Raw genomic sequence first — 26,378 nt, 5'->3', positions numbered from 1 at the left:
GGGAAGGTCTCTGGCCTCTCTCTGGCTGCTTGCCCGGATGTGACACGGTTTCTTAGAGGGGTGCTTCGGCTCCGTCCTACCGTGTGGGCTCTGTGTCTAGCCTGGAACCTGGGGTTAGTTTTAAAGGCCCTTCAGTGTTCGCCCTTCGAGCCACTTAGGCGAGCTTCGGAGAAGGATGTGACCTTAAAGACCTCGGCGAGACGGGTATCTGAGCTCCAGGCGCTGTCCTGTCGAGACCCATTTCTACAATTCTCAGAGTCTGGAGTAATGGTATGTACAGTGCCTTCCTTCATGCCTAAGGTGGTTTCAGCGTTTCACCTAAACCAGCCTATTTTCCTGCCCTCCTTTTCTAAAGAGGAGTTTCCAGAAGCCTATGGGCAGTTGCACCTTCTGGATGTGCGAAGGGCTCTGTTGCAATATCTGCGCATGTCAAATGTCTTCAGGACCTCTGACCATCTTTTTGTTCTTTTGTCAGGTCCGCGCAGAGGGTCTCCAGCGTCTAAGGCCACTATAGCCCGTTGGCTCAAAGAGGCTATCTTTTCAGCATATCTGCTGTCTGGCCGGCCTCCGCCTGAAGTCTTTAAGGCACATTCCACAAGAGCGATTTCCTCTTCTTGGGCTGAAATTGGAGCACTCTCTCTTCAAGAGATATGTAGTGCAGCTACTTGGGCTTCTAAGCTCTCGTTTGCCCAACATTACAGGCTGGATGTGACTTCCAGGAGAGACGCGCATTTTGGAGCACAAGTGCTGGTGCGCGGTGTGGCTTGTTCCCACCCTATCTAGGGATTGCTTTGATACATCCCACTCGTAATGGATTCATCTGCTTGATGACAAGGAAGGGAAAATTAGGTTCTTACTTTGGCAATTTTCTTTCCTTTAGTCATAGCAGATGACTCCATGAGCCATCCCTCTGTGGTTCATTATGTGATTCATGTTAGTTTTATGTTCAGTTTTTCCTGTAGATATGTTCCCTCTTTGGGTCCCTCATTGGGAGAAGTTGGAAAACAGTCTTCACGATTTCTGTTCAGTTACAGGAGGATGAGTTCATTTCCTCCAGGAGGATGAGTCCATTCCCTCCTTTGACTTATAGCTCCAGTTTTGTGGCATTCATCCGCTGTGAGGAAAGTTCATGTTATTATGCTTTGCGGTGTAACACTGCTTTGGAAGCTTCAAATACTGAAGAGGCAGATGGCCATGAGGCACTATGGTTTTTCAGTGCTCTCTATCTCCCCCTGCTGGTTGATGGTCACAACCCATTCGTAATGGATTCATCTGCTATGACTAAAGGAAAGAAAATTACCAAGGTAAGAACTTAATTTTCCCACACTGCCTTGAGTGAATCTCTTCATAAAGATGGTGAATTCTCAATAAATAAAGGATAGCCCCAGAGGAGCAGATTTCTTTGAAGATCCTGACAAACAGAGCTGATAGCCACTTTCCTGATCTGAAAAGGGTGGCAACAATTCTTTTGGCCAAGATATGTTACTTTCATTTAATTCCTTCTCTGGGTTAAAGGCCCATAGGTTGCCTTGGTCTTTTGACTTCTGCAAACTGGGCATTGACTGTTAGCAAATGTTATGTATGGAGAGAATTGTTCTAAAATTAACTTGGAATGTAATAAATTCAGTATCTGGGAGGGGAAAAAACTCTGACCTGCAATCATATATGGAAAGCTCAAACATTAATGTGAAAAAAAAAGAAAATCTAAACTCAAAGGTAGTGTAGGAAGTCAAGTGAAGAGGGACAGGATGTGGTTTCCCCGTAAAGCTCATCTTGCAGATAAGGGGGCACATAAGGAAAGAGCTGTATGCTGCAAACCCATTATTCATTGTTTCTCATTCATTTCATATTCCACATAGCTTCTCTTTCAGGAGCCTCTTTGCAGAGAATGAGTCCATCTACAACTTTTTGAAACAGATCCAAATTGAAAAATATGAATTGAGTATTATGGTGTACAGTAAGGATGTTTTCAGAATTTTTTTTTGCATAAACTACAGTACAGTATTCTCAGAATAAGCAGTAATCTTATATCTGTTCAGCTGTTGTGTACAAAAGCAGGCACCACATTTTTGGTTTTAGAAGTATTCTTAATGCTTCTCTTAAAGGTAAAAGTTCCATTAGTTCTTCCTAAAAACATTCAGTGATAATATATTTGTGGTGCATGTCCCTCTGCTTATCAGAAGAAAATTTTCCAACTAAAAAAAATAAAATTATGTAATTTCTGAGCAAACTGCCAAAAGAAGACTGTAGCGGAACAGAAAGAACCTCCCATGGGTAAAGAATTAATCTAATGTAGCTATGCTGAAAGTTGGACTTTAAACTACTATATCAAGACTAAAGTTGTGTACATTGTTCTGATCCCTGACATTACACAGCAGTGTGATCTAGGTCCTTGGTTGCTTAAATTTAAATATAGCATAAAGCTACATACCATGACAAGAATATTTGATCTTGAATTGGCTTTCAAAAGTCTAAATGCAGCTCTTTGTAAACAAAATCACTTTTTGGGAGGGGGGACTAAAGGGAGGGAGAAAAGTAGGATGTCGTTTTTTCCAGGTCATTTCATTTGGAATAGATTTAGGCCAGTAGGAATTTAGGAGACTAGTTTAACCATTTGGCGCTTCAAATTGAGGCATGAAAGCTGTCTTTGTGTGTGTGTTTCCTTCCATCTGCTTAGATTCATTGTACCTCCCAGAGACCCTGCTTTGTAAGTAATAGCTCTGTCTGTTTCTTTGTAGTGCATGTGATTCTACAGATATCATTTAGAGAATTTTTCTCATGTCACATTAAGGTAACAAGTTCAGATTTTCTACAACTTGAAAATATCATGGACAGAAAAGAATACTCTTTAAAGTATTGTTATGAAAGAATGCTATTGCAGTGAAATTCTGGTAGCTGTATTGGTCTTGGAAAATACTGGTTTCTTTATAGGCTGTGAATCCTTATGTGCCAAGAAAAAAAGGCTGGTGCCCGTATATTGCCTGACACTACATATCTGGGTCTAATTCAGACTGCAGTGGTCAGCATTTATAAAAGTGCTGATATCCATGGGTGGATTGTCTACCCCTTTGTGTGTTTAATATTAACTTGATATACTGCCTTTTGAAAACTTGAAATCAAAGCAGTTTATGTAATCATCAGTTTTAAAATACAAAGCACCATTAATACGTAATCAATAACATCAGCTTAGTGAGGCAAGACTGCCCTTTGAGAAATCCATGTTTGCTTTTCACCATTACACCGTGTATGTGTGAAGTAATTTTTTTCTTTAGAATGGTTTCTACCATTTTGCTTGGCATGGATGTCAAGCTTACTAGTTTGTAATTTCCCAGATGACACCTGGAATCTTTGTTTCAAAAATTGACATTACATAGGGCATCCTCCAGTTTTCAGTCAAAGAGAAGAAATAGCATATATTGGCCTAGTCAGGTGCAGTGTGCCTATTGCTTTACTAAGAAAATACTCCTAGATTTTTGGAATGCATATTTTTCTATGAATTTTTAAAGCATATTTTAATGTACTTATTTTGTGTAAGTGAAGCTTCAAGAAAATTATCTTGTTTTGTTTTTTGTACAAAACTACCTCTTTACAATATGGTTTGCTATGTGTGGTGACTATCTTTTCTCTCTTTACAGATTCATATGGTTTGAAAGGACCAAATGCACTTGACATCTCATGGAAGAAAAAATTCATGCCAGGACCTCTTTGAGTTCCAAGTTGCCTAGGTTTGGAGGAATAAAATCTGTGGAAAAGCTCCTTAAAACAATGCCAGATGTCCCAACTGCTAGTTTTGTGGGCACTTCCAACAACAGTGCTAGTAAAAACTATAACAAGCACAGTGGCATTGCACGTATGCCTTCTGTTTCCTTGACCTGGAGAAAATCAAAGAGATCCCAGCAAAATGATCAGCATCCTAATGGGCCACCTCTATATTTCATTGAAAAAGGAGATGATGCAAAAAGTCCCCATCCCCATCCCCAGATTGCTGATAACAAGGACGTGTCCAGAGTGAATTTAAAGAGTTCATCATTATTATCAAAGCCTACAAAACAAACAAATATGCTTGTTTCTCCTTTGGAGGATCTGAACCCAAAGTCTCTATCAGGATTATCAAATTCAACTAAATTTACCAAAGGTACTTTTTTGGGAAGGACTTCCTTTTCTGGACCAAATGCTGCTAAATCACATGTTAATGGTTTTTATACAAATAGGTCCACTACAGGGTTGCAGAGACCTAGAAACTCCTGCACGAACAGGAATAGTTCTAAAGAAAGTTTGATGCAACCGACAGCTAGCATAAAATCTTCATCCTGTGAAAGCATTGTTAGGTCTCAAAGTTTTTCACATTCCATTCAGAATTCTTTCCTCCCTACTACATCCCTCACCAGATCACATTCCTTTAACCGGGCAGTGGATCTTACAAGACCTCATCAAAATCAGCACATTAATGTCAGAACATCTCAAAGGTCAAATTTACTGTCAAGAAGCGGACGACCTTCAGAAGTATCTAATGGAATTGAACCACATATGAAACATGGTTTTACTAGAACATATGCAACTATATCAGTCTCTGGTTTGAAAAAACCAGGGCTATCAAATGGATCTGGGATAGCTGCCCCTTTGGGATACAGAATGGGCCGACCTTTATTGAAATCCAGTAAACCCCTGTTTGCTGGAGAGATTGTGGATAATACTAAAAATTTCACCACCAATTTGTGCGTAGTGGGAAAAACAGAACCTTTAATGAGGAATACTTGCAAAGCCACAGATAAACAGAAAGACATTGTAGAAACCAGCAGACAGGTTGGTGATTACATTGTATGTGATAATGTGGACAAAACTGATACAGAACAGAAATCCTTGAATGATGATGTGGATGAAATATCCATATCATCTTTGTCCTCCTCTGATAAGAATGACCTGAGTGAAGACTTCAGCGATGATTTCATAGACCTTGGAAGTCAAAATCAAACCCTTCAAGTTCAGCCAGTGGAAACCTCTCCAAGAAAAGAGATGTATGATAGTGATGCATCACTCTCATTTAAATCTCTGGCAGAAAATAAGCTCTCCCACTGTAAAACAGATGCTTGGGTGGATCTAAACTTATCTTGTAAGTATATGTATAACTTGACTAGCTGAAAATATACACAATGAAATATTATAGCTAGATTCACCAATATAATGAGTCAAAATGTTGGCGAGATACATAGATAGCTCTATAACTGTAGATGTAAATCTATACATACCTCATCAGGTGCTTGGCTGTACAATAAGGTGCATATTTTAGGGTCAATAAATACTTCTTTACAAATTAAAAAAAAAAAGTATATCCCAATCAGAAAGTTGTCTTGTATAGCTGGACACCCTGCCACTTCTTTTATAAATCACATATCCAGTGGAGTTTTAAACAAAAATAATAAATATAAAATAACTTTTTAAGACGTGAATTAAAGATGTGTTAACTAAAATTGTTTCATTGTAATTCAAGAACACTTAAAGACAAAAGCTAGTCTACCAACCAAAACAGCAGACAACCAGATACTAAGTGAAAAAAAATTTCTAAAAAAAGAGAGGAAAAGGCCTCAGACGTACACAGTATTTCATACAGCACCCTACAGATAATATTTCTATCATCGGAGAGGTTTTTTGGCTAATGATAGAAATATTGTCTGTAGGATGCTGTATTGAAGTACTGTATACCACAGACTTTGCCTTTTTTTAAAGGAATTTTATTCACTTAGTATCTGGTTGTCTGCTGTTCGTTGTAATTCAGCAATAAAATGGATGCTAGTTATATAGCTTATTGGCCACAGTAGTATTTCGGTCACGGCTGGTCTTATTTTCTGACGGTTGATTTGTCTGTCTGTCTCTCTCTATATGGGTGGGCGTGTGTGCATTTGTATGTATAAAATAAACATTCATACACATCCTTAAGCCTCTATTCTGTGGCTCTGGCTTACTAGCAAATGTGCAATAATTAAGCACAGTTAGTTTGCTGGTAGATGCAAGGGAAGACTTGGTCCTTCTGCAAAGGCCCTACCTTTTTATGTGTAGAGGTGAACTATTTGTGGCAGTCAATGAAATAAGAATGTCAGCTATTCAGCACTATAATGAGCTAAGCTTTTCTTGTGTGATGTAAAATTTACAAGAAATTCCAATGTCTAACACCATTTAGGTTAATGGTATTTATTGCTTTAATCAAAATATTTTTCCAGCTTTAATTCAAATATATAATTAAAGAGGGAAATAGATGTCCTGAGCAGCACATGACAGTCTGGGGCTGTGTTTAATATTAATTTCCATTTTTAGTGCCTGATCTTTGCTGCATTGGCCTTTGACAGCACACTTTAATGTACAGTTTGCTTCCTGAAACATGATAGACAAGTCATTGCAATTGTACTTGCGATGGTTGTAGAGAAATATTTACTGTATCCAAATGTAACATACATTGAGAAACCAATGTGCATAATTTCCTTTTCTTTGCTAGATCAGTCCAAATATGTGAGTTGTGTCCCTTCCTGACCAGCAGATGTAGGTTGGAAACTGAATTATTCCAGTTACATCACCTGATATGTGCTGGTGCAGCATGGAATTCTCCAGTATGTTCTGCCTCCAGCAGATAGTGAAGATTTGTCTGTGCTGATGCAGCAGTTCTAGTTCCCTAGATTGCAGTCCATGATTTGCACTCCTGTAATTGAGCCTAATGACTTTCACTTCCAGGATTCGGTCCATGGACCTTACCCCAGTGGAGCCTGGATGTGTTTATTCTCTCTGTTGCCCCGAAACGTTAGCCCACAGGCTATTAGTTTATGTGATCTCTACTGCTGGTCACTGCAGGGCCATCATTAGAGGAGGGGTGCATGGTACACCCCCTCCTCCTAAGTTCCCCTAGGGCATTGCTTATCAATCTTTTTGAGCCATGACATCATGATCGTGGCCAAATAAAATTGTGTAACCCCTCTGGAGGTGCAGAATAATAATGCACTTATGGAGAGTCCACTCAGGTCTTAACCCCAAATGCAGGTTCTGTGATCCCATTTGGGTCCTGACTCATAGCTGGGGAAGCTCTAGAGAAAAAAATACAAATGGGCTTTTATTCCTCTGCCATTTGTCATGGGAATAAAGATTTAAGCATGAAAGCCTCTCACGTTGTAACCAGGTCCCCCTTCCAGGTGGGAGCCGGGGTTGACCCTGCTTAGCTTTCACTGGCTTCCGTCTGCTTTCCTAGCCAGCCACCGCACTTTCACTTGCTCTCCCTCTCCACCTTGTCAGCTGCTGAGAAAATCAGTCCCACTCCAGCAGAAAGAGCAATCCAAGTTCTTTATTGTTACAGATGTCAGCCTTGTCTAAACACCTCCAATTATCAGCAAACTTTAATCCATTTCCAATTACAGGCTTTTGTTTTAAATTCTCCCTCCCCAAACCTCCAGCCACACTATCTTCACCGCAGATAGTTTTGGAGATTTAGCTGGAACCACCTCCTCTCTCACCTCCTACAGTTTTAAGTTCCCCCAAAATGCACATGCCTTTCTGTCTTAAACCCTTCCCCCCCTTCCACAGCACTACCTCTTGGGAACAGCCAATATGGTAGCAAGTTGTGCTTTCCAGTTGCTCCTCCACTGCTTTGCTCCCAGCTTCCCCCAACTCCACAACCGGGGCAATGCTGAGGCCACAAAAGCTCTCACCCTGTCTGCACGGGTTAGAGCCAGACCACCCACCTCCATACATTCCCCCTTACCTTCTCCTTCTACCTGTGCTTTATTCCACTCCATCTCCTCCTCCTCCCCAAGCTCCACCAGCTGTTCCCCATCTCCAGGATCAGGCCTCATCTCCCAATCAGTCATTCCACCCTCCCCCTCCTGAGAGTTCAGCTGACCCTGCACTGGCTTCTGGGGAGTGTAGTTTTTCTCCTGCATTACAGCTTTCCCTGGCAGTTTGATCCCTAGAGGGCGCCCTGCTCTCCTAGCTGGGCTGAATGACCGGGGATGATGCCGGCTGAAAGAACCACTATCCCCTCTCCCTCGTACCAGCCCTCCAGAGTGCTCACAACGTTCTCAGAACCCGCCTTCCTGGTTAGCATAATTTGATCTGGGAGGGTAAACTCAAGATTGAGGATAGTTTGAGTAGTGGGAGCTATCCTGATACCACTGTGAGAGGTGCATGACTGGCTGTGTCTTTTTTGAGAGCTGGTGGATTAGTACGGCTGCTGGCTCCCTTTTATCCAGAGTGTGACTGTCTAGGCTATTTTTTTAAACCTGGAGAATCTGAGTAAGCTGCTAAGGGACCTGTTCCTTATGGAGAAAGAGGACTCCCCGGTGGTTCACCTGTTTCAGTGGATGGAGTTAGCTCCGCTCATAGACTCTCTGACTTGGAAGCTCTGCATATTTCTCCCCTATCCTCCTTAAAGCTCCCGGACAGTGATCCTATCTTAGAAGGATCTGGGGGGGGGGGAGGGGGCTAATCAAAACCATCCCATTTTTTTTGTTACATTTGTACCCCGCACTTTCCCACTCATGGCAGGCTCAATGCGGCTTACATATTGTATACAGGTACTTATTTGTACCTGGGGCAATGGAGGGTTAAGTGACTTGCCCAGAGTCACAAGGAGCTGCCTGTGCCTGAAGTGGGAATCGAACTCAGTTCCTCAGTTCCCCAGGACCAAAGTCCGCCACTCCTCCACTCCACTCCTCCACTCCATTCCATTGATCCCTCTCTAATATGGTCATGGCAGAGTGGGAGGCCCCTGAGAGTGTTCTCAAGAATATCATGCTCTTGAGGCGTTTTTGAGACTCCCCAAAGGTGGACACCCTGGTCATTATCACCTGGGAGACAACCATCCTAGTGGAAAAGGAAAGGGGGGGGGGGAGGGCGGCTCAGTGTTATAGAATGTCTGCAACTGGAAGGTAGAATAGCTCAATCAAATGAGCATTTATCTCCTGCCTGTGGAATCCAGGTCTCAGTGTGTACTGGGCTTTTTATAAGAGTACTCTTGCGAGCAGCTACCAGACATGCTTGAGTAAGCTCCCTTTTAGGGGGACAACTGCTCTTTGAGGAGGATTTAGAAATACTGATGAAGGATTTGGGAGAAACCAGACCTTACTGTCTCCTGGAGGAGGATAGGGTGTGAGCAACGTGGCTGCCTGGGACCAGTAAGGGATGGAGGCAGAAACTACCTGGTTAGGCATCCCCTCCACCTGGGCCCCAGGGAATCAATGATCTCAGCTGTGTGTGTGTGTGTGTGTGGGGGGGGGGGGGGGTACCCTTTTGGGGAGTTTAGAAGCCGTAGCAGGCTAGCCTATCCATTGCTGCTGCCTCTGGCAAAGGCTTCCAATGAGCATTTTCTGGCCCCCTTTATGGTCCAAGTAGAGGGCAGATTCACCTTGTTTCTTCACAAGTAGGTCCTCATCACCTTAGATCAATGGATCTTCAAGGTGGTAAGGCAGGGTTATGCCATGGAGTTTGCAAAAACATTTTCTGATGCATTTATGGCATCCCCTTGTGGTTATCTAGCCAAAAGAATGGCTGTTTAGCTCAGTCTTCAAAAGTTCTGCAGCTCATATTTGTAGGGCAGGTTCGTCTCTTGGAGGAAAAAGGCAGGTGATATTCCTTCACTTTGTAGTCCCAAAAAAGAGGGTGGTTCCTTCAGGCCCATCCTTGACCTCAAGGGGCCAGTGCCCCTCTGAAGTCCCATCACTTCAGGATGGAGACCCATCGGTCTGTAATTGCTGTGGTAAGGCCGGCCAAAGTGCTCACCCCCTGCACCTGTTGGAGGCTTACTTGCACATTGTCCTGTGGCAATCTCACGAGTATTTCCTGCACTTTTGTGTTCTAGGCAGACCATCTCCAAGTTGGTGGTGGTGGCCTATCTTCAGCAAGAGGATAAGAGTCCATTTGGATTTGGATGACTGGTTTATCTGAGTTGATTCTGGAGCAGCATCATCAGGGAAGGTGACAGCATCAATTAACTGGCTTCTTCAGCGTCTTGGCTAGGTGGCCAATTTTGCCAAGAGCTACATGACCCCTGTTCAGAACCTGGAGTATCTCGGGGCCCGCTTCAATACCAAACAAGGAGTAATGTTTCTGACGGAAACCCGCATGGTTGAACTTGAGGTCCAGAAGTAGGTGCTGTGTGCCTCAGGCCCCTTGAGTGTAGGATTACTTACAGCTTCTCAACTTCATGGTGGCAGCTCTGGAAGTGATGCTGTGGGCCTAGGCACACATACAGCCCCTGCAGAGAGCTTTGCTTAGGCCCAATGTTCTCAGCAGTTAAAGGTGTGCGTCTTGCTGTCTGATGACCTGAGCCAGGGGTTGGTGTGGTGGGACAATCCCTGCTCCCCTCGTCAAGGGAGTTCTGTTGGACATTGAATAGTTTGTGGTAACTGATGCAAATCTTCATGGGTGTAGAGCCTGCTGTCTAGGGTGGATGGCCCAAGGCCAGTGGTACCTAGTGGGAGTTGCAGTTGCTCACCAATCAATGTGGGAATGCAGTTCAACTCATGTCTGGCAAAGTTGCTGTAAACTTGGGATGAGGGAGGCACCTGGAGTAGGCAGTGGCTCTGGAGATCATGTGGATTTGCAGTTGGGAAGGAGAATGGGCAGGCAGCCTTCCTCAGCTGGAATGAGTTGGATGGACAATAGGAGATGAGTGCTACAGCCTTTCATACTCCAGCACAGTGTTGGGGTCTACTGGTGTTTGATTTTATGACAATGTGCCGGAATATGAAATGGACTTTTGCTTCTACAGCCGCAGAAGAGAGATACGTGTGGAAAGACTTGTTGCCCTGGTGTAGCCATGTCTTTCCCTCATGTTTCCTTAGGAGGTCTTCAGAAGGGCAGCCTCCCATCCATATCTTGTGATTCTGGTGGTGTTGGATTGGCCTCACTGTCCCTGGTGTGCAGCCTGATAAAGCCACTTGATGGATCAGCTGTTGCAGGTACTGTGTGGCCCCATACTTTAGTCGCAAGGTTTATCTTACAGCCTGGCCCTTGAGAGGCAATGTCTAAGAGTTGGAGGTTATTCCAAGTCTATGTTTTTCACCTCTCTGCAGGTGTGGAAGAATTTAACCTCCTTGGCTTACATTAGGGTCTGGAAGACCTGCGAGCTATGGTGTGCTGAGCTTATCTGTCTCCTTCTCTTTCCCTTCCCCTTCCCCCTATCTCGATCAGTCTGTGGCTGTAAGCACTCAAGGTCCAGGCGGTGGCTATTTCTTATTTCAGGAGAAAGATGCAGGGCTCCTCACTTGTAACTCTGGATGACATTGCAAGCTTCTCGTGTGGGGTCAAGCAGATCAAACCCACTGTTCACAGGAGACCGCAGGAGCATTCTTGCCATTATCTGGGTAAATACTGTATGCATAACTTTTTGATTTAGACACATTGGTGGGTTTGCAATACCTATATTCCTCAAACTGATGCTGAAATCTGATTCTTTGGTTTGAAAATAGTAAATGTGTTTGATCTTGGGGCCAACCCTGCAACTAGGCAGATTAAATTTCTGTCTAGGTTGGCAAAGTTTTAGGGTGGAGAGCAGCACAGCACTGGTAAAACAGCAGTGACAGGTTGTTAAGCACGGATTGTTGAGTACCTATACGTGCTCAAGGTCAGCTGTGTTCCAAACCCTCTGACTAGAAGTTTGCGTCTGAGGTGGTGGAATGCTGCGGGCTTGGATTTCATGTGAGTACTCACAGCCACACTTTGTTTTTCTTGCTTAGGCATAGAGGATGGAAGTAGAATTATAGGAGAGGTAGCAGGGGGAGGAAGGAGTGATGCTAGAAACTTGACAGGGTAGGAAAGGGGTGATGCTGGACATGTTGAGTGGGCATGGTGAGGGGGTGTGATGCTGGTCACAAGAGGAGTGGGGAAGGTTGGCTAAGATGTTAGATATCTTGGGCTGGCCCCAGATTGCCTGAAGTTAACCTTTAACAAGAACTGTCGAGAAAAAGTTTGTGTAGAAGTTCATGTTCATAAACCATATCGGGTAATACATTTTCAAATTGATTGCTAGAGAATGTCATAGTCCTGTGATGATTATCTGCACAAATTTACAAATCGGTGCCCATAGTTATAAAACATGTGAGCATTACTGGGGTAAAGGTCCTCAATTGTGCTTTATTGCAGCTGTAGTTGATGTAGCAATTTTTTAAAAACTTAATTTCCATCTGATCTTTTTGAACCTCCAGCTCAATCAAAACCAGTCACTATTGAGACAGTGGCACTAGGAGCCAACCTTCATAATTATCCAGCTGTTTTACATTTTCTAAAGTCCCCTCATCCCACAAACTGAAGCCATTGCAGTGACAGCTCTTAGCTAAGGGTTGCAAACAATTTCTCCCTGTCTGGAGTCTGGTATGCATATGCCTATAATTGGGTTACTAGGTGCCTTAGTTGTGTCATTTGGGACTGCCTCTCCTTCCACAGTATCCTCAGTGTTCATCAGCTACTGAATCATCAAGCCAGCCCGATGCTAAATATCTTAAAAATTGTTACTTTTATTTCTGGAGTGGTAAACTTTTGTGCGTGAAAGAGGAGCAGGGCTTGGATGTGTTAAGGTGGCCAATCAGGTAGAAAAGGTGACGGCAAAAGCTAGAATGATGTTGGGTGCATAGGGAGAGGAATGGGCAGTAGGAAAAAGGTGATGATGCCCCTGTATACGAGACTGTATTGTTTACAATTCTGGAGACTGCACCTTCAAAAAGATATCAACGGGATTGAGTCAGTCCTTCACTTCTCATGTTTACTTATTGTGTTGTAAACCGTGTGTATAGCAAATATGAAATAAAGTTGGAAACTTCCAGATGGCTTATGGGGACATACTTAATCTCAGTATGTATACTTTGGAAGAAAGGTGGGAGAGGGGAGATATGATAGACATTAAATACCTATGCGGCATAAATGCACAGGAGACGAGTCTCTTTCAATTGAAAGGAAACTCTGGAACCAGGGGACATAGGATGAAGGTGAAAGGGGATAGACTCAGAAGTAACCTGAGGAAATACTACTTCATGGAAAGGGTGGTGAATTCATGGAACGATCTCCCCCTGGAAGTGGTGGAGATGAAGACAGTATCTGAATTCAAGAGAGCTTAGAACAAGTACATAGGATTTCTAAGGAAGTGATAGGGAGAGTAGATGGGCAGGCTGGATAGGCCATATAGTCTTTATCTGCCTACATTTTTCTCTGTTTCTATGTTTATGATCCTTCTTCAGGTGGGGAAAATTGATTCTCCAAGGACAAGCAGACTGCTTGTTCTCACACGTGGGTCAACGTCTGCGTCGGCTCAGGAAACGGCAATTTTTTAAGCAAAAAATATGTATGCATAAGTTTTGCCAGAGTCTTCTGGCGCGCATGCGTGGACGACTTCCTGCCCGTCGCGCGAGCATGTCCCTTCAGTTTTTTCTTGTCGGCAGACAAGGTGACAGGGTTTTTTTTCTGTGCTCCTGTTATGATTCTGTTAGAATTCTGCTAGTCAGACGGGAATGCTTGGAGCTGCTCCTGATTGGTCTGTCAGGGGCTGAGCTGATGTCAGTCTGATCTACTTAAGCTCACTTCTACCATCAACCCCTGCTTCCTTGTCATCAAGCAGATGAATCCATTGCGAATGGGTTGTGTCCATCAACCAGCAGGGGGAGATAGCACTGAAAAACCATAGTGCCTCATGGCCAGCTAGCTCCATCTGCCTCTTCAATATTCTCTATCTCCCCAGCAGGGTGGACGCAGCTTATTCAGCTCCTTCAAAAAATCTGCCTGGGGTGGCTTACTACTACTTAACATTTCTAGAGCGCTACTAGGGTTACGCAGCGCTGTACAGTTTAACAAAGAAGGACAGTCCCTTCTCAATGGAACTTACAATCTAAAGGACAAAATGTCAAGTTGGGGCAGCTAGATTTCCTGAATAGAGGTTTGGTGGTTAGGTGCTGAAGACGACATTGAAGAGGTGGGCTTTGAGCAAGGATTTGAAGATGGGCAGGGAGGAGGCCTGGCGAATGGGCTCAGGGAGTTTATTCCAAGCATGGGGTGAGGCGAGGCAGGAAGGGCGGAGCCTGGAGTTGGTGGCTTCTGTGCTTTGGCCAGTGGTATCAGGGGTGTTGGGGGCTATTGCAGCTCCACTTTAAAGGCACATAGGCTCGCCCTTTCCCTGCCTTACCTGGCCCCCAATGTGGATGTAGACATATAGGTTTGCCCTGTTGTCTTTTCCCACACTCTCCTTTGTGGATGCAGGCACATTGGTTTGTCCTTTCCCTGCCTTTCCCACTCTACTGATCCTCCGGAGTTGGAAATTTTCCTCTATTGCTGTTGCCTCTAACTTTCCTCACAGCGTTAAAAAAAAAAAAAAAAGTTGTGTCGCGCTTTGGTGCTGCGATTCCAGAAAAGAGGTTTTCTTCCGATTGTGCAACGTGACCGGAGCTCTGGGACTCGGTCTGGTGAGGTAAGAGCATTTTGTAGCTCTTCCTGGGAGGGCCCGCGATCGGGACGTTTTTGGTGCGAATCCGCCATTTTGAATTTCCCGCCGTTTTTGGCGATGGCTGCGGAGGTTGTTAAGCGCTGTTCCCGTTCTGGCAAGTGCAGATCCGCAGCAGGGCTCTGTAAATCGTGCTCTTCAGACGTCAGGGCTGGCCCGAGCATGGCGAATGATGTCTTCCTGTTCAGTGGAGCTAGCAGTGGGCGCAATTTTGGACGCGCCGCAAGGCGCGACCCCCTGCAGAAACGGAGGGGTTTGAAACTGGAGGGGAACCTTGTGTGGAGGCTAACGGGAGCTTCTATCCCTGGACTGGAACCGGGAGGCCAGGGTGAGCCCTTCTCCCCTGAGTTTGTGCTGCTGCTGCATAAAGCATTCATGTTAAAAAGAGCTCTCCCGCAGGGGTCTCATTCTGCCCTGCTAACTGCTCCCCCTCCAGTGCAGCGTGGCCTCGGATTGCCGTCAGGCGCGTTTTCCCCTGACAACTGGCCGCAAGACAAGCGCAGAAGGGTTAATTCCCCTTCAGAGAGTGACGCACCCCCCTTCTCCCCCCGTTGTCGGAATGTGAGGATTCTGAGGGTTCTGGCAGGCCCTAGTGGTCTGAAGAGCCAGCGGAAGGTGCAAGATTGCAACCGGATCCAGATGATTCTTCCGCAGTGAGGATTTTCCACCGTGACGAGCTGCCAGCGCTTATTTCTGATGCCTTGCAGGTCCTCTCTATTGAAGATCCTGGGAGTGGCGAAGCCTCCTCTGGTAATCTGAGGATGGCAAGTACTAAGAAGCCTACTCGAGCCTTTCCTTTGCATGACCATCCAAGAGCTTATTTCGGCTCAATGGGCTGACCCCGAGGGGCCTTTGAAAGTCGCCAGGGCAATGGGGCAATTATACCCTCTAAGTGAGGAGCATTTGGCGCGCCTAGCAGTGCCTAATGTGGATGCCCTAGTCACGGCTGTGACAAAGAGGACTACCCTCCCAGTTAAAGGAGGAGTCGCCCTGAAGGACATGCAGGACCGACGCCTGGAATCAGCTCTGAAACGGTCCTTTGAAATTTCAGGCCTATCCTTACGGGCGTCTGCATGCAGCTGCTATGCTGCCTGAGCATGCCTCGCTTGGTTGCAGCAGGCAGTGCAACAGCCTGGAGATGGAGCGGAGCCCCTTACTAAGGTGGCACCGCGGATGGAGTCAGCCTTGTCTTTCTTGGCTGACGCCCTTTATGATCTGGTCAGAGCTTCGGCTAAACAGATGGCTGTGGCGGCTCGCCGCCTTCTATAGCTACGGCATTGGGCGGCTGACATGGCCTCTAAGCAAAGGTTGCTGAATTTGCCCTTCCAAGGCCTTCTCCTATTTGGTGAGGAGTTGGAGAAAATTGTTAAAGACCTGGGGGATGCTAAACCCCAGCGTTTACCCGAGGATAGGCCGAGGCCTCTCTCCAAGGTTCAGGTGGTTCCCTCCTCTTACAGAGCTCACTTCCGTGAAGCTAGAAGGTACCGCCCGGGACGTTCTGCTGGGTTCACTTCTCGTGCCCGCTTTCAGCAGAGGAACTTCTTTTGTTCGGACACGCAATCTGCAGCGACCGGCTCAAGGCCTGGAGTTCAAGGGCGACCCTCTCAATGATGATGCGCCGGCCCTCTCCGCGATTCCTGCAATAGGAGGACGGCTTTCCCTCATTCTCGAGGAGTGGGTCAAGATTTCCTCAGATCAGTGGGTTTTGGACCTGATCAGAGATGGCTACAGAATAGAATTCAATGCCCCGGTGAGAGACGTGTTTGTGGAGTCCCGATGCGGTTCTGCCATCAAACGGGCGGCGGTAGAGGAGTCCTTGCAAGGCTTGATTCACCTAGGGGCGGTGTCCCCGGTGCCTTCCGCCAAACACGGCTCCGGCCGTTACTCTATTATTTTGTGGTGCTGCGAAAAGGGGGGTCTTTTCGGCCCATCCTCAACTTAAAAGAAGTCAACAAGTCTCTAAGAGTGCGGCATTTTCACATGGAAACCCTGCACTCTGTCATTGTGGCGGTACAGCTAGGAGAGTTTCTCATGTCTCTGGACCTGAAAGAAGCTTACTTGCATGTTCCTATTTGGCCCCCGCACCAAAGGTTTCTTCGTTTTGCGGTGATGGGAAAACATTTCCAGTTTCGGGCCTTGCCTTTTGGCCTCGCCACAGCTCCCTGAACCTTTTCCAAGGTAAAGGTGGTAGTAGCTGCTTTTCTCAGGCGAGAGGGTATTCTGGTTCACCCGTACCTAGACGACTGGTTCATCAGAGCGGACTCGACAGAGGAGAGTTTTCAGGTAACAGCCAGAGTGGTCCCAGTACTTCAATCTCTGGGCTGGGTCATCAATATAGCCAAAAGTCACTTGACCCCCTCTCAATCTCTAGAATATTTGGGGGTCCGGTTCGACACAGCTTCGGGGTTTGTTTTTCTTCCCGAGCAAAGGCGGTGCAAGCTTCAGAACCAGGTCCGTCTGCTCCTGAGGATGCCTCGCCCCCGCGCTTGGGACATTGTCCAGCTGTTAGGGTCGATGACGGCCACCTTGGAAGTGGTGCCCTGGGCGAGAGCGCACCTGAGACCTCTGCAGTGCTCCCTGCTTCAACGATGGTCTTCAATTTCTCAGGATTATCAGTACAGACTCACGTGGCTCCCTGTGGCCCGGCTCAGTATGGAGTGGTGGCTCTCAGACAGCATGGTGCTGCGAGGAATGCCGCTAGCGCTCCCTGATTGGTGCCTGGTGGTAACAGATGCCAGCCTGAAGGGCTAGGGTGCACATTGCCGGGGAAGGCATGCCCAGGGTCTTTGGACACCCGAAGAGTCGGAGTGGTCCATCAATCACTTGGAGTTGAAAGCGATTTTCCAGGCTTTTCTGGCTTTTCAATCGACCCTGGAAGAATTAGCTGTCAGATTTCTGTCGGACAACACGACAGCAGTGGCCTACATAAATCGACAAGGCAGCACTCAGTGCAGAGCACTGGCCACACAGATTTGCCACTGGGCTGAGCTACATCTGCAGTTTCTGTCAGCAGCTCTCATTGCAGGTCAGAGCAACGTGCAAGCCGATTATTTAAGCAGGCATCAAATCGACCCAGCGGAGTGGGAACTGTCAGACGAAGTGTTTCTTCAGATATGTGCCAAGTGGGGGACGCCCGTAGTGGATCTTATGGCCTCAAGTGCAAATGCCAAAGTCTCGTGCTTTTACAGCAGACGGAGAGATCCTCGCTCAGCGGGGTTGAATGCCTTGGCTCAACCGTGGCCTCAGGGCCTCCTGTATGTGTTCCCTCCGTGGCCCTTGATAGGGCGAGTAGTCCTGCTGATTCGGCTACATCAAGGAGAGGTGGTTCTCATTGCCCCGGATTGGCCCAGGAGGCCGTGGTATGCGGACCTCCGGCGGTTGCTGGTAGAGGCTCCCCTTCCTTTGCTTCTGGTACTGAATCTGTTGTCACAGGGACCGATGACCATGGAGGACGCCTGCCGCTTTGTTCTTACGGCATGGCTATTGAGAGGACGCAATTGAGAGATAAGGGTTATTCCAGTAAAGTCATTTCCACTCTCCTACAGGCCCGCAAGCGTTCCACTTCAATGGCTTATGCCAGGATTTGGCGCCAGTTTGAGGCTTGGTGTGCTGCTAAAGCGGGCTTCTGTCTCGCCGATACTTGACTTTTTGCAGGATGGTTTACAAAAAGGCCTTGCCTATAATTCCCTGTGTGTTCAAGTGGCAGCCTTAGCGTGTTTTCGAGGGAAAGTCTCTGGCCTCTCCCTGGCTGCTTATCCGGATGTGGCACGGTTTCTTAAAGGGGTGCTTCGTCTCCGTCCTCCCGTGCGGGCTCTGTGTCCGGCCTGGAACCTGGGGTTAGTTTTAAAGGCCCTTCAGTGTTCGCCCTTTGAGCCGCAAAGGCGAGCTTCAGAGAAGGATGTGACCCTAAAGACGGTATTTTTGGTGGCCATTAGTTCGGCGAGACGGGTGTCTGAGCTCTAGGCGCTGTTCTGTCGAGACCCTTTTCTGCAATTCTCAGAGTCCGGAGTTACGGTACGTACGGTGCCTTCCTTCCTGCCTAAGGTGGTTTCAGCGTTTCACCTAACCAGCCTATTTTCCTGCCTTCCTTTTCCAGAGAGGAGTTTCCGGAAGCCTTTGGTCAATTGCACCTCCTAGATGTGCGAAGGGCTATGTTGCAGTATCTGCACATGTCAAATGCTTTTAGGACCTCTGATCATCTTTTTGTCCTGTTATCAGGTCCGCGCAGAGGGTCTCCAGCGTCTAAAGCCACTATAGCCCGTTTTCTCAAGGAAGCTATTTTTTCAGCCTATCTGCTGTCTGACCGGCTTCTGCCTGAAGCCTTCAAGGCACATTCCCACAAGAGCGATTTCCTCTTCTTGGGCTGAAACTGTAGCACTCTCTCTTCAAGAGATATGCAGTGCAGCGACATGGGCTTCTAAGCTCTCATTTGCCCGACATTACAGGCTGGATGTGGCTGCCAGGAGAGACGTGCATTTTGGAGCTCAGGTGTTGGCGCGCGTTGTGGCTTGTTCCCACCCTATCTAGGGATTGCTTTGATACATCCCATTCGTAATGGATTCATCTGCTTGATGACAAGAAAGGGAAAATTAGGTTCTTACCTTGGTAATTTTCTTTTCTTTAGTCATAGCAGATGAATCCATGAGCCCTCCCTCTGTGATTCATTGTGTGATTGATGATGTTTTATGTTCAGTTTTTCCTGTAGACATGTTCCCTCATTGGGAGAAGTTGGAAAACAGTCTTCAGGATTTCTGTTCTACTACAGGAGGTTGAGTTCATCCCTCCTTTGTGTTATTGCTCCTGTTCTGGGGCGTTGATCCGCTGTGAGGAAAGTTCATGTTATGCGGTGTAACACTGCTTTGGAAGCTTCAAATACTGAAGAGGCAGATGGAGCTAGCTGACCATGAGGCACTATGGTTTTTCAGTGCTCTCTATCTCCCCCTGCTGGTTGATGGACACAATCCATTCGTAATGGATTCATCTGCTATGACTAAAGAAAAGAAAATTACCAAGGTAAGAACCTAATTTTCGCTTTGGCATTTTCTCCAATTCTGCTGAAGCCTTACCTTTGCTCTGTCTGACTTATTAGTGCTGTGCTTGTGTGGAGGTGTTACTCCTTTCCTGGCTTGCAGTTTTCTATTGCTCTGTCTCTGCCTGCGTGCGTCTAATTACTTCTCTCACTACACCTGGGTTTCTCTGTTTGCTCTGGTGCTGTGTGGTGAGTTCCTCCTCGTTCTGTTCCAGTTCATTTGTTTTGCTTCTTCCCCTTACTTCAGAGTTCCCTTCGTGCAGTGTTTGTTTTCTGCTTGGCAGGTTCTGCCCTTTGTTTCTCTCCATGGGGGTTTGTTTGTTTGTTTTTCATTGTACTCCCGATTAACCCGTTGTCTGCAGTGTTCCCTGCCTCTGGTTGCTGTCTGTGTGCTGAGCTTGGTTTAACCCTTTGTCTGCAGTGCTTCTCTGCTTCTGGCAGTTATCTGTTTACTGCAGGTGGTAAGGCAGCAGAAGGCATGTCAAAAATTCCTGGCCAGGGCTACATTCAACACTTTTGATGTAGCATCCAGAATTGCTGCTCAAGGTAGTGATGCGCAGACTCTCATGACTGCATGTCTCTGACCTGGATCATTCGGTCCAGCAGCGAAGGGCGGATGTTCCTTTCCGGGGGGGGAGAACCTTTTTGGTGAGAAAGTAGAGGATCTTGTTGATCAGATCAAAAAGCATAATGATGCTATGGATTCTCTCTCCCGCCGGGCGTCTTCTGCTACTACCTCCTCCTCAAGGAAGTTTTTTTGGGGGAAGATGTTTGCTCCCTATTCTTATCCTAGCCGTAGGTACACGCCTGCTTCTCGGCAGCCGACCCAGGCTCAGCCCCAGCGCGCTCGTTCGTGTCAACAGTGTGCGTCCAAGGCTGATGCTGCTCCCCAGCAAAAGCAGGGGATGGGCTTTTGACTGTCTCCAGTTGAGTATAGCCTCAGTAAAAGTGTCCGTACCGGACGACTTGCCGGTTGGGGGGAGGTTGATATTTTTTCACCAGAGGTGGTCTCTCATAACCTCTGACCGGTGGGACCTTCAAATAGGCCAGTTAGGATACACCCTCAATCTGGAATCCAAACCTCCAAATTGCACACCGGGAGTTCATTCTTACAGCTCCCAGCACAAACATGTACTTGCAGAGGAACTCTCCACCCTTCTAAAGGCCCAAGTGGTTGAACCCATTCCACCAGTGGAAGAAGGGCTGGGATTCTATTCCAGGTACTTCCTTGTGCAAAAGAAAACAGGGGGGATGTGTCCCATCCTAGACCTAAGGGCCCTGAACAAATTTCTTATCCAAGAAAAGTTCAGGATGGTTTCCCTCGGCACCCTTCTTCCCATGATTCAGGAAAACGATTGGCTATGCTCTCTGGACTTAAAAGATGCTTACACACACATCTCGATACTTCCAGCTCACAGGAGGTATCTTTGATTTTGGCTGGGAACACAGCACTTTCATTACTGTGTACTGCCCTTTGGCGTCTGCGCCCAGAGTGTTTACAATGTGCCTAGTGGTAGTTGCAGCGTCGCTATGCAGACTGGGAGTGCATGTGTTCCCTTATCTCGACGATTGGCTGGTAAAGAGCACCTCGGAGGCAGGTGCTCTACAGTCTATACGAATGACTATTCAGGTGCTAGAGCTACTGGGGTTCGTGGTCAATTACTCCAAGTCACATCTCACCCCAGTTCAAAAGTTGGAATTCATTGGAGCTCTGTTGAACACAAAGACAGCTCGAGCTTATCTTCCCGAGCCAAGAGCAGACAACCTCCTGTCCCTGGTGTCCATAGTTTGAGCGTTTCAACAGATCACGGCTCGGCAGATGTTGAGACTTTTGGGGCACATGGCCTCCACAGTTCATGTAACCCCCATGGCACGTCTACATGTGAGATCAGCTCAATGGACCTTAGCTTCCCAGTGGTATCAAGCTGTAGGGAATCTAGAGGATGTCATCCAACTGTCCACCGACTTTCGGAATTCTCTTCAGTGGTGGACAATCTGATCCAATTTGACCTTGGGACGTCCTTTCCAAATTCTTCAGCCACAAAAAGTTCTGACGACGGATGCATCCCTCCTGGGGTGGGGCGCTCATGTAGATGGGCTTCACACTCAAGAAGCCTGGTCCTTTCAAGAAAAAGATCTTCAGATCAATGTCCTGGAATTGCGAGTGATTCGGAACACTCTAAAGGCTTTCAGAGATCGGCTGGCCAACCACATCATTCTGATTCAGACAGACAATCAGGTTGCCATGTATTACACCAACAAGCAGGGGAGCACCGGATCTCGCCCTCTGTGTCAGGAAGCTGTCCAGATGTGGCTTTGGGCATGCTGTTACGACATGTTTCTCCAAGCCATTTATCTGGCAGGCATAAACAACAGTCTGGCCGACAGACTGAGCAGGGTAATACAACCTACGAGTGGTCGCTGAACATGGGCGTTGCCTGCAAGATCTTCTGAGCGTGGGACACCCTCTCGGTGGATCTTTTTGCCACTCAGATCAATCACAAGGTCCCTCAGTTCTGTTCCAGGCATTAGGCCCACGACAGACTAGCGACAGATGCCTTTCCTCCTGCATTGGGGATCAGGCCTTCTGTATGCGTGTCCTCCCATACCTCTAATAGGGAAGACTTTGCTGAAACTCAAGCAAGACTGCTGAACCATGATTCTGATTGCGCCCTTCTGGCCGCGTCAGATTTGGCTCCCTCTTCTTCTGGAGTTGTCCTACGAGGAACCGTGGAAATTGGAGTGTTTTCCAATCCTCATCACCCAGAACGAGGGGTTGCTTCTACATCCCAACCTCCAGTCTCTAGCTCTCACGTCCTGGATGCTGAGAGCTTAGAATTTGCCTCCTTGGGTCTCTCAGAGGGTGTCTCCCGAGACTTGCTTGCTTCCAGGAACGATTCCACGAAGAGGTGCTACTCTTTCAAATGGAGGAGGTTTGCCGTCTGGTGTGACAGCAAGGCCCTAGATCCTCTTTCTTGTCCTACAGAGACCCTACTTGAATACCGTCTACATTTATCAGAGTCTGGTCTCAAGACCAACTCCGTAAGGGTTCACCTTAGTGCGATTAGTGCTTAACGCCGTGTAGAGGGTAAGCCTATCTCTGGACAGCCTTTATTTGCTCGCTTCATGAGAGGTTTGCTTTTGTCAAAGCCCCCGGTCAAACCTTCTCCAGTGTCATGTGATCTCAGCGTCGTTCTCACCCAGCTGATGAAAGCTCCTTTTGAGCCACTGAATTCCTGCCATCTGAAGTACTTGACCTGGAAGGTCATTTTCTTGGTGGCTGTTATTTCAGCTCGTAGGGTCAGTGAGCTTCAGGCCTTAGTAGTGGATGCACCTTATACCAAGTTTCATCACAACAGAGTAGTTCTCCACACACACCCTAAGTTCCTGCCAAAGGTGGTGTCAGATTTCCATCTAAATCAGTCAGTTGTCTTGCCAACATTCTTTCCCCGTCTTCATGCCCATCCTGGCGAATGCAGCTTGCACACCTTGGACTGCAAGAGAGCATTGGCTTTTTACGTGGAGTGGACAAAGCCCTTCAGACAGTCCGCCCAGTTGTTTGTTTCTTTCGATCTCAACAGGGGGGGAGTCACCATCGGAAAACGCACAATCTCCAATTGGCTAGCAGATTGCGTTTCCTTCACTTATGCCTAAGCTGGGCTGATTCTGGAGGGCCATGTCACGGCTCATAATGTTAGAGCCATGGCTGCGTCAGTGGCTCACTTGAAGTCAGCCTCCATTGAAGAGATTTGCACGGCTGCAACGTGATCATCAGTCCACACATTCACATCTCACTACTGCCTTCAGCAGGATACTCGACGTGACAGTCGGTTTGGGCAGTCAATGTTGCAGAATCTGTTTGGGGTTTAGAATTCTACTCCACCCCCCTAGACCCATTTTTGTCCTGTTCCAGGCTGCACTCTCAGTTAGTTGTTTATAATTTCAGGTCAATCTATGTTATGTCCTCGCCGTTGTGAGGCCCAGTTGACCAATGTTCATTGTTTTATGTGAGCCTGGTTGCTTAGGATACCCCACAAGTGAGAACAAGCAGCCTGCTTGTCCTTGGAGAAAGCGAAGATACTTATCTGTAGCAGGTATTCTCCGAGGACAGCAGGCTGATTGTTTTCACAAATCCGCCCACTTCCCCTTTTGAGTTGTTGTTTGTTTGTTTTTTGATTTAACAGAAGGGACACACTCGTGCGATGGGCAGGAAGATGTCCGCGCATGCGCAGTGCGCGCGGTTTGCATGTCAGAACAGTCTGGCAAAACTTTTTATGTATACATATTTTTTGCTTAAAAAATTGCCGTTTCCTGGGCCGACGGAGATGGCGACCCACATGTGAGAACAATCTTGGAGAATACCTGCTACAGGTAAGTATCTTCGCTTTTTGCATTGTAGTTTGTTCTTAAATACTGAGACCTAGATAAAGCACTTTTATGATTTACTGCATGCATCTTTGTCCCAGATATATGTTCAGTGATGTTTACATAATCTGTCTTAAATAGTAATCAAATGAAAGAGACTTCTAGTCTAGTGCTTCCCAAATGTTTATTCAACCTGACCCCATTTAAACACTTAAAAATCCACATTGACTCCAGATAATGATGAAAGCAAAATAGCAGACCTTAATTCCTCTTCCCTCCATTAGCCATTTTGTCGCTTCTACTTCTCTAAAACTTGAAAGCAGTGACAGCAACAGTAGCAGCAGGCAGCACAGGACCTTGTCTATCTGTGTGTATTCAGAGACCCCCTTATGGGAACAGGGCTTGTGAATGTTCAGATTCTCAGGCCCCTACTGGCTGCTATTATTGGACATGGATCATAGAGTTGGTCCAGTGGGAGGGAAGCAGCCCTGTTTCTGTGACACTATATTCTTGTTCTTGATCTTTTAGGTATTAGTCTATGTGCTGATTAATCAATTTCTCTCCTTCAGCTTTGAAGTGAAGAGCCATTAATATCTTATTAATTTTTTTTAATTCAGACCCCTAAATCAGTGGGTTTCAAACATTTTTCCTCTCATTGACGTTGGCATCTGGACCACACTTAATTCTCATGCATGTTCAGTTCATGCACGAGAACAGAGCATGTTTACAGTGCTGGCATCAGTGGGTCAAAACGCTTGTTGTGGCTGAGTTACACAATTTAGTAGGATCTGAGGGTCTCCAGATTTCTTCAGCTGTTCCTGCTATGGTAATTTTATTTTATTTGTGTTTTGGGGGGTAGGGGCAGAAAGGGCAGACGAAATGGGGTGCTTAGTGCCTACCCCACAGCAACTGTTGGCCCACCCAAAACTATGGCTCTGTCTACATGACTGCTCTATCATCTTCTTGCTCATCACATACTCTCTCACTCGCTCTCTCTCTCTTGCTCTCTCCCTGCTTTGTTCTTACCCTCCACTCCTTTTTCACTCTGATCACCAGTATCTCTTCCATGTTTTATCAGGACACTATCTTTTTCTCTCTCTATGTTGCCATGATCATGTCTTTAATCTCACCCTGTATCTTTTTCAGTGAGTTCTGAGCTGTATGATGTGTATGCTCTTACACTGTTCCTCAGAGCTTTAAGTTTGTACCAGTGAGAACAATGTGACAGCAAACATCATGTGCCTCAGACCTGGACAGAGCTGCAAATTGGACTAAGAACATAATCACATGACCATTGGTGCTAGAGAGCTGATGGAAATTGGAGTTCGAGACCAAGTGCTTACCTTACAGTGACATACTACTGGCTTGCAACCTGAGATTTGAAAACCATTGCATTGCCATAGAGACCTTAAAGTACTTATGCAGATTTATGCCCACAGGTTGCCAATTTAATGTGTTTATTTTGTCTCATAAAAAGTAATTTTCTGACATTTCTTTTGTGTCCACTTAAAGTATTTGGTCTTTTTTGGTGAGGGAAATTATCTTTAGAACGCATTGCACTGTGGCATTACAAGATCAATAGTCATTTGACTGCCTCTTAAGATTTTCTTTTATTTCTTTTAATTTTTAAACCTAAGGCTCACTACAAAGATCATCTCATTTTCTCTCACTACCTTAATGCATCCCCTATCATCTCCTCTCTTCTGCATTTTTCAGCACCCTCACTTCCCCAGACTCTCATCCACTCTCTACACTCTTAACATCCCATACCCCCTTCTATCTCCCCACTCTCCACATGTTTCCAAATCCTTTGAATTTCTCATTCCATTATGTAGCTTCATACTATTCCAGAAGCTGTAGAATAGCTTGTCTCAGCTCAGTTTTCAGTTCTCTATCTCCACCTGCTGGTTGATGGTCACATCACTTGGCATCCAGTCCAGCTCCTCAGTATTTTCTGTCTCCAGCAGGTGGATGGACACACTTTTCAGCCTCTGGTTCTGAGTGATTTGCTCCTGATCCAGTTGGTCAGCTGGTCCCCAGTTGAGTTTTGCGGGTGGCTTGAGTCTGCAGAGTCATATCTGGAGGTCTTCAGATCCCTGTCTCTGAATTTACTTCTTCTCTCCCTTTACCTCTTCTTTCTCCTGTGGAGCTCTTTTTCCAGCACAAAACCTTAGAGGTTTGCTGGAGAGCATGGGACAGTCCTGAGCCTTTCTCATCTGTGGTAAGACTTTTGGAGACTGAGAGCTTGGTGGGGGGTGGGGGAGCAGCCGGTAGTGGTGTTGGACTAAAGTTTGACTCGGAACTCCATGGAGGGCTGCACATTCTGCTTGGTGTAGGGGAGGAATGCTAACTCACCATTTGGGACATGATGTGCTGCGCTATGGTGGAGACATTCGGTGTGAATGGCGACTCCCACAGAAGCAGTTAAGTAGTGTTCCCACTGTAAGACATGCTGGCTGGCATCGGGTTTTGCAGTGCGTGCAAGCCAGGAATCCTGTGCGATACAGATGAAAATGGTCGATGACA

General features: G+C 46.4%; 1 protein-coding gene across 1 annotated transcript in view; it reads left to right on the top strand.

The window, feature by feature from the left end:
- Positions 1-3,650: 3,650 nt before the first annotated feature.
- The window catches only part of CCSER2 (coiled-coil serine rich protein 2), a 325,691-nt gene continuing 302,963 nt past the window's right edge, over positions 3,651-26,378 (top strand). The window contains exon 1 of the mRNA XM_030203369.1: positions 3,651-5,110. Within this exon, the coding sequence (XP_030059229.1) occupies positions 3,676-5,110 (1,435 nt within the window). The 5' untranslated portion in view covers positions 3,651-3,675. The remainder of the gene's footprint in view (positions 5,111-26,378) is intronic.

This window comes from Microcaecilia unicolor, chromosome 5 (assembly GCF_901765095.1).
Source record: "Microcaecilia unicolor chromosome 5, aMicUni1.1, whole genome shotgun sequence".
NCBI lineage: Eukaryota > Metazoa > Chordata > Amphibia > Gymnophiona > Siphonopidae > Microcaecilia > Microcaecilia unicolor.
The sequence above is the reverse complement of the archived record's forward strand: the minus strand, read 5'-3'. Positions and strand labels throughout refer to the sequence as shown.